At 34.8% G+C, this 7438-nt stretch overlaps 1 protein-coding gene across 1 annotated transcript in view; it reads right to left on the bottom strand.

The window, feature by feature from the left end:
- The window catches only part of LOC107745314 (myomesin-1), a 46112-nt gene that overhangs the window by 16236 nt on the left and 22438 nt on the right, over positions 1-7438 (bottom strand). The window contains exons 13-20 of the mRNA XM_016559173.1: positions 5690-5886; positions 5561-5614; positions 3988-4112; positions 3662-3845; positions 2826-2917; positions 2579-2762; positions 1660-1834; positions 555-604 (exon numbers count right to left, since the gene is read on the bottom strand). Of these exons, the coding sequence (XP_016414659.1) occupies positions 555-604; positions 1660-1834; positions 2579-2762; positions 2826-2917; positions 3662-3845; positions 3988-4112; positions 5561-5614; positions 5690-5886 (1061 nt within the window). The remainder of the gene's footprint in view (positions 1-554; positions 605-1659; positions 1835-2578; positions 2763-2825; positions 2918-3661; positions 3846-3987; positions 4113-5560; positions 5615-5689; positions 5887-7438) is intronic.

Raw genomic sequence — 7438 nt, 5'->3', positions numbered from 1 at the left:
ATATATGACTACAAATAATACTTTTATTTTATTATTTAAATTATAAAAACTAACTAACAGAACAACAGTACAATTAAAATTCTAATATTTATGGTTTATGTCTAATTTTATATATTATTATTTATTTATATATATTATATATTTATATATTATATATAAAAACATTTTTTTTAGATCTTGCATTACAACTTTGCAGCCAATCAAACAAGCAAACAGAGACAATAATCAAAAAAAATATTCTCTCCTAAACGACCCTCTTTGCGTAGTGTTATGAAGTCTAATTCCCTGTGGATTTTATTTTTATTTTTACAATTTATACTGTTTTATGCTATATTGTGTTGTATTGTTGAAATTATTGTACGTTTTTCTGCACACATTGAGTTTTTGTGCCAGAGAGAACTGCTTCGATTAGAAAAAGGTGTGCACTTTAAAAGCGTGTTTCATAAAGGAGAAGTGAGCATGACGCTCAACAGAAAGTCTCATGGATGTTAAAGGGCATGACATAGAAAGTGTGAAAGACATGCAAAAGGTTGAGGGAGCTGGAAGGTGTGTACGTGGGAGAGCGGGTGAGCTGGTTTTGTAGTCAAACTCCGACTGGATTCTTCTGAAAGAAGAAAGTCATATACACCTAGGATGACTTGAGGGTAAGTAATTTATGGGCTAATTTTAAATTTTTGGTGAACTAACCCTTTAACGAACATAAATATTCGTCACAAAAATCCGTCCGATGGCAGGCAGTCGTTTTCAAAAGTGCAAATTCATTCTCGTCGCTTATAGATAGGCAGAAATATCCCGGTTAACTTTCTGTTTCTCACAGAAAAAGAGGGAAAGAAAAGAGGGCTAACAATATTTACATGCTTTCAAACTGCTGTTCAGACTTTTGTACTCTTATCAAAAACACCAAATACACAAGTAAAAAGACAAAAGAGCCTGTTCTGCATTCTTTCTCTGCTATTCACTCTGCAGTGTTCATGAACGCCATTATATAACGGCAGTGGCTCTGAGCACGTGACCAAAAGCGGCAATTTTATTGGATGGCCAGATTAATTAATAATGTGAGGGTTGAATTATTAGAAAATTAATGCACTCGAGGTGGTATGCGGCCACAACGCGAAGCATGTCTTTACTGTATGTGTGCATGGTTTTATTGTCTCAGAAAATAAAATCTCTTCTGGCATCAAAACTCCAAGACTCTGAGAAAGATTCTTCACAGCATTTGTACGGTGGAGAGCGAAAGAAAGAAAGTATTAAAAATTGTAATGCGGTCAAGACCTGGAACTACTTTAGTCGTGTGTTTCCTGAAAAATAATAGCACGCCTCAGAACGCTCGCCAACCAATCAGAATCAAGCATTAAAATGTTTATCTCAGGTGAAATCGCTCCTGACGAGGAACTTTTGGAACTATTTTTGTTGGACGAGAAAGAATCTACAAACCACTTGGCCAATTTGTGCCTGAAACATAAGTTACTTTATAATAATTATAGAATATAGAATATTGTTTATAGAAATGTTGTGTAAAAGCAATATCACTTTTGGATTTGGATTAGTCTGTGATCACTCTGCCTTGTGCCTAAGGCCACATTACAGCTGAGATATTAAGTACACCAGCACTCTTGCTTGATTTGATTAATTATAATTACACTGTATGTATCTTTCTACCTTGTGCCTTTAACTGGTTTGTTGTTGCATGGCTCCCAAGTGTTGCTCCCTGCAATGCTGCTCTCAATGTAGTAGCCCACCAGCTCTTTAACGTCACGTGAAGCTTCCCATGAAACCACCACAGATGTGTCTGTATTGCGGGTGGGAACCACACGGCCTGGGGCTGATGGGATATCTGCAGGCAGGTGACAAAATAGTCTATTACTCTATTACGCTATTATAGAATTTATATTATATTCAAACAATATTCACCTGCATGCAATTACGTTGGTTAAAAATGGTAAATGAGGAGTGAATGGAATATCCACATATGAAGTAAGGGATACTTATACATAATTGGATACAAAATATTGAGTGGAGTTGAAATATTTTAATTAACTCAAGGCTTCTGCAAACAGTACATAGCGAATAAATTTTAGCCAAGATGAACGAACAGGTTCAAACAAGATGAACATGCATCCTGCTTACCAGATAAATAATTACATGGACATGAAATATGCATATGAGTTGAAATTGTTTTAAAATCGCACATATTCTAAAAGATTTCCACAATAATAATAACAGTTCTATTTTCATATCGAAATAATTTTCGTATTATTTTAGTTTTCAGTGTGGCAACAAGACAAACACAACAACACTACAGTAGTATTAATACTTAAGTCCTCTAATTTCATTTTGATAAAAAACAATAATTAAGATGCAAGATGGCACTAGTTGCATTTGTATGAAACAAGAAACGAAGGACATGAAAGTAGTGCTGGATTCAGTTTCCCGGATGTGCGATACGCCAATCAGAATTACCGTAAGTTTTCCAGAGAGCCTAACATAACAGTATAATATATCTAAAGCCATACTCATAAAAACAAAGTTTTCCTTGATCTTTTGCTTTGTAAAGAGGCTCTCATTGAATATATCATACCCAGCTTGTCCCCAACTGTGGTGGCTTCGGTCGGTTCTGATGGTTCGCCAACACCGGCTGAGTTACAGCAGCGAACGCGGAAGCGGTAAGACTTGCCCTCAGCCAGATCAAAAAGAGCAAAACGTGGAGATTTGACTGGGATTTCAGTGTTGACTCGCTGCCAGCTGTCTGTGCCAGACACACACTGCACACACACACACACACACACACACACATTATTACTAAACTAATTACAAACAACCCAGACAGCAACCAGTTTCGGCCAAGCTTCCCATGAAACCACCACAGATGTGTCTGTATTGCGGGTGGGAACCACACGGCCTGGGGCTGATGGGATATCTGCAGGCAGGTGACAAAATAGTCTATTACTCTATTACGCTATTATAGAATTTATATTATATTCAAACAATATTCACCTGCATGCAATTACGTTGGTTAAAAATGGTAAATGAGGAGTGAATGGAATATCCACATATGAAGTAAGGGATACTTATACATAATTGGATACAAAATATTGAGTGGAGTTGAAATATTTTAATTAACTCAAGGCTTCTGCAAACAGTACATAGCGAATAAATTTTAGCCAAGATGAACGAACAGGTTCAAACAAGATGAACATGCATCCTGCTTACCAGATAAATAATTACATGGACATGAAATATGCATATGAGTTGAAATTGTTTTAAAATCGCACATATTCTAAAAGATTTCCACAATAATAATAACAGTTCTATTTTCATATCGAAATAATTTTCGTATTATTTTAGTTTTCAGTGTGGCAACAAGACAAACACAACAACACTACAGTAGTATTAATACTTAAGTCCTCTAATTTCATTTTGATAAAAAACAATAATTAAGATGCAAGATGGCACTAGTTGCATTTGTATGAAACAAGAAACGAAGGACATGAAAGTAGTGCTGGATTCAGTTTCCCGGATGTGCGATACGCCAATCAGAATTACCGTAAGTTTTCCAGAGAGCCTAACATAACAGTATAATATATCTAAAGCCATACTCATAAAAACAAAGTTTTCCTTGATCTTTTGCTTTGTAAAGAGGCTCTCATTGAATATATCATACCCAGCTTGTCCCCAACTGTGGTGGCTTCGGTCGGTTCTGATGGTTCGCCAACACCGGCTGAGTTACAGCAGCGAACGCGGAAGCGGTAAGACTTGCCCTCAGCCAGATCAAAAAGAGCAAAACGTGGAGATTTGACTGGGATTTCAGTGTTGACTCGCTGCCAGCTGTCTGTGCCAGACACACACTGCACACACACACACACACACACACACACATTATTACTAAACCAATTACAAACAACAGTCTTCAACATACACTTAAGCTTTATTAAATATATAAATGCCACTGGCATTGGTTATGAAGTTAAATTAGTTTTGCACTCTGACCTTCTCCACGTAATACATAACCCCTTCATGGCCCTTGTCGCCTGGAGGCTTCCAGCTCAACACCACATAGTTTTTAGTGGCCTCAATGACTGAGAGATCACAAGGTCTGCCGGGAACCACTCCCTCTACATGAAGTCAAGATAAAATACAAAATGCAGCACATGATATTGGTACTGTACTGTAGGTTAATTGATCAGTTTTAGGTAATAAACTGTGGGATTTCGAAAGAGAATACAATGGACATGGCAATGACATGCAGATATAGTATCTGACCAGTGTACTTGCCCATATGTTTGTGAAGCTGTATAAGGATTTAAAAATATATATTTTATAGAGATTCCCTGTGGAAGCCTGTTTCTTATTATTACGTTTTGAAGTTGAGTAAAAAATATGATAACAATGAGAAACTTTCTCGTAACATTGACTTAACATCTCATAATAATGAGAGATGTTCTCATAATAATACCTTAATAATAACTTTCAGGTTATGAGAAACTCAAAGGAAAATGAGAAATGTTCTCATTATAATGAAAAAGTTTCTTGTTATAATGCCTAAACATCTCATAACAATGAGAAATTCTCATAATAATGATTTAGTTTCTCATCAGTCACTATGAGAAAGTTTCTCATTATGAGATACTGTCATTATTATTATTAAGTTTTTCACTATTATGAGATGTACATCATTTAATGAGATTTTTTTATGAGAAAGTTTCTCATAATACAATGTTAAGTCATCATAATGAGATTTATTTTCTATTTTTGTAACTTATAATTATAATAAAATGTCTCATTATGAGGAAGTTTCACAGTATTATGAGATACTAAGTCATTATTATGAGAAAGTTTCTTATTATTACAAGAAGTCTTATAATGAGTTGTTAAGTCATAATATGATGAAGGTTTTCATTATAATGCAATGTTAAATCATAATAATGAGATTTCTTTTCTGAATATCATAACATGAACTTATAGTTCTCATTAAATATAGATGTTAAGTCATAATAAAGACATCTAAATATTAAAACATATTAACTAATACAAGAAGGTTTATCATTATTATGAGACAGTCATAATTACGGGAAATTGTCTCATTATTATGATACATAAAGTCATTATTATGAGATATTTTCTCTATAATGAGATACTAAGTCCTTATTATGAGACAGTTTCTCATTATTATGATATATTAATTCCTTATTATGAGAAAGTTTCTCATTATTATGATATATTAATTCCTTATAATGAGAAAGTTTCTCATTATTAAGATATATTAATTCCTTATGAGACAGTTTCTCATTATTATGATATATTAATTCCTTATGAGAACGTTTCTCATTATTATGAGATACTAAGCCGTAATCTATGGAAAGTGTCTTATTATTACGATACAGGAAGTCAATATGAGAAATTTTCTCAATAAAATGAGAATAATAAGTCATAATTGTTAACTTTCTCTCGATTATGACTTAAAGAATCATGTTTAGCTGAACTATGGTGGCTTCTATAGGATTCCCTATATTTAAATGTTTTTAATGACAGAAAGAGATCATTTTAATTTGAAATTTCTCACCCACAGGCTCCTCCTCAGTCACAATGATTTGTCCAGTCCAAGGAGCAGAGGTACCTACAGAGAGAAAGTATATTGTACTGCTTGCTTTGTTTTCGTTTTGTTTTTGTGTGAATTTTGATCTGGTTGTACCTTTTCTTGTGCGGTCTGCGGGGTCCATAGCGTCTACTGGTTCAGACACACGGGATGGATGGCTCATGCCTGCCTTGTTCACCGCACGCACTCGAAACACATAGCTTCGTCCTTCCACGAGACCAGTTACAGGGAAGCGTGCAAACTTCACCGGAGTGTCATTGCATTGCGCCCAGTGTGTCATGCCAACTTCACACCTGCAGCGAGAAAAGGGAGGGAAATACAATTTAAAGGGATAGTTCACCCAAAAATGAAAATTCTGTCATTAATTACTCACCCTCATGTCGTTTTAAATCCGTAAGACCTCTGTTCATTTTCGGAACACTGCGTCATGCGATTTGAATTGAACGAAAACAACGTATCCGCGTGACGCAGCTGACACAGAATAGCATACGCTGTTTACGTTGGGTGACGCGGAGGAGACGAATTGTTGAATAAACTCGTTATTTTGGTTTTCTTTGCGTACAAAAAGTAGCAAAAGTAGCTTTCTCGTAGCTTCGTAAAATTACAGTTGAACCCCTGATGTCACATGGTCTATGGGAGGGTCAGAGAGCTCTCAGAATTCATCAAAAATATCTTCATTTGTGTTCCGAAAATGAACAGAGGTCTTACGGGTTTAGAACGACATGAGGGTGAGTAATTAATGACAGAATTTTCATTTTTGGGTGAACTAACCCTTTAATGCACCGAGATATACAGTCTGATGTTCTATAGGGTTTCTGCGGGTTTTAAAAGGTCATTAAAAAGTGTTAATTCTCCCTTCCACAGATTAATGCCTAAAGGTCTTCAATTGCAGCAGAAATTATTAAATTTATTGGAATAATTGTTGCATGCATTGCAAAAAAAATTATGTCTAAACAATGACGATACATTTACTTTAGATGCAAAATGAAGATAAGAAGTCTTGCTTTCTGAGAAACTGATCAAAATTAAGTGAGTTTATGCTTAAAACAAAAACAATTATCTTCCAATGGGATAGGAAAACTTGTTTTCCCTTTAAATTAAGTAGATTTTTCTGAGCCCACTGGCATATGTTCTTTTTTAAACATAAACTCACTTTATTTTGATCAATATCTCAGAAAATAAGACTTCTTAAGTAATTTTGCTTTTGTATCTTGATTTATGAATCTTTAGACATTTACACTGGAAAACAAGACAAAACAAAATTATCGAGGAAGAACGTCGCTTTTTGCAGTTTGATCAAAAGGTACAGTAAAAATGTCCATATTCTAATTAAGCTATTTTCAATATCCATCCACATCTAGATTCCAATGAAAACCAGTTGATGTTATATAAACTACATTAAGCTGGTTTCAGCTGGATTTTCCAGTGATATGTGACCCTGGAGCACAAAAGCAGTCTGAAGTCGCTGGGGTATATTTGTAGCAATAGCCAAAAAAAACATTGTATGGGTCAAAATGATCAAATTTTCTTTTATGCCAAAAATCATTAGGATATTAAGTAAAGATCATGTTCCATGAAGATATTTTGTAAATTTCCTACTGTAAATATATCAAAACTTAATTTTTGATTAGTAATATGCATTGCTAAGAACTTCATTTGGACAACTTTAAAGCTTTAAAACTTTTTTTGCACCCTCAGATTCCAGAATTTCAATAGTTGTATCTCGACCAAATATTGTCCTATCCTAACAAACCACACATCAATGGAAACCTTATTTATTCATCTTTCAGATGATGTATAAACCTGAAAATTGACCCCTATGACCGGTTTTGTGCTCCAGGGTCA

The sequence above is a fragment of the Sinocyclocheilus rhinocerous genome, unplaced genomic scaffold (assembly GCF_001515625.1).
Source record: "Sinocyclocheilus rhinocerous isolate Xijiao unplaced genomic scaffold, SAMN03320098_v1.1 scaffold1399, whole genome shotgun sequence".
Lineage (NCBI taxonomy): Eukaryota > Metazoa > Chordata > Actinopteri > Cypriniformes > Cyprinidae > Sinocyclocheilus > Sinocyclocheilus rhinocerous.
Note: the sequence above shows the minus strand (reverse complement) of the source record. Positions and strands in the feature narration are given on the sequence as shown.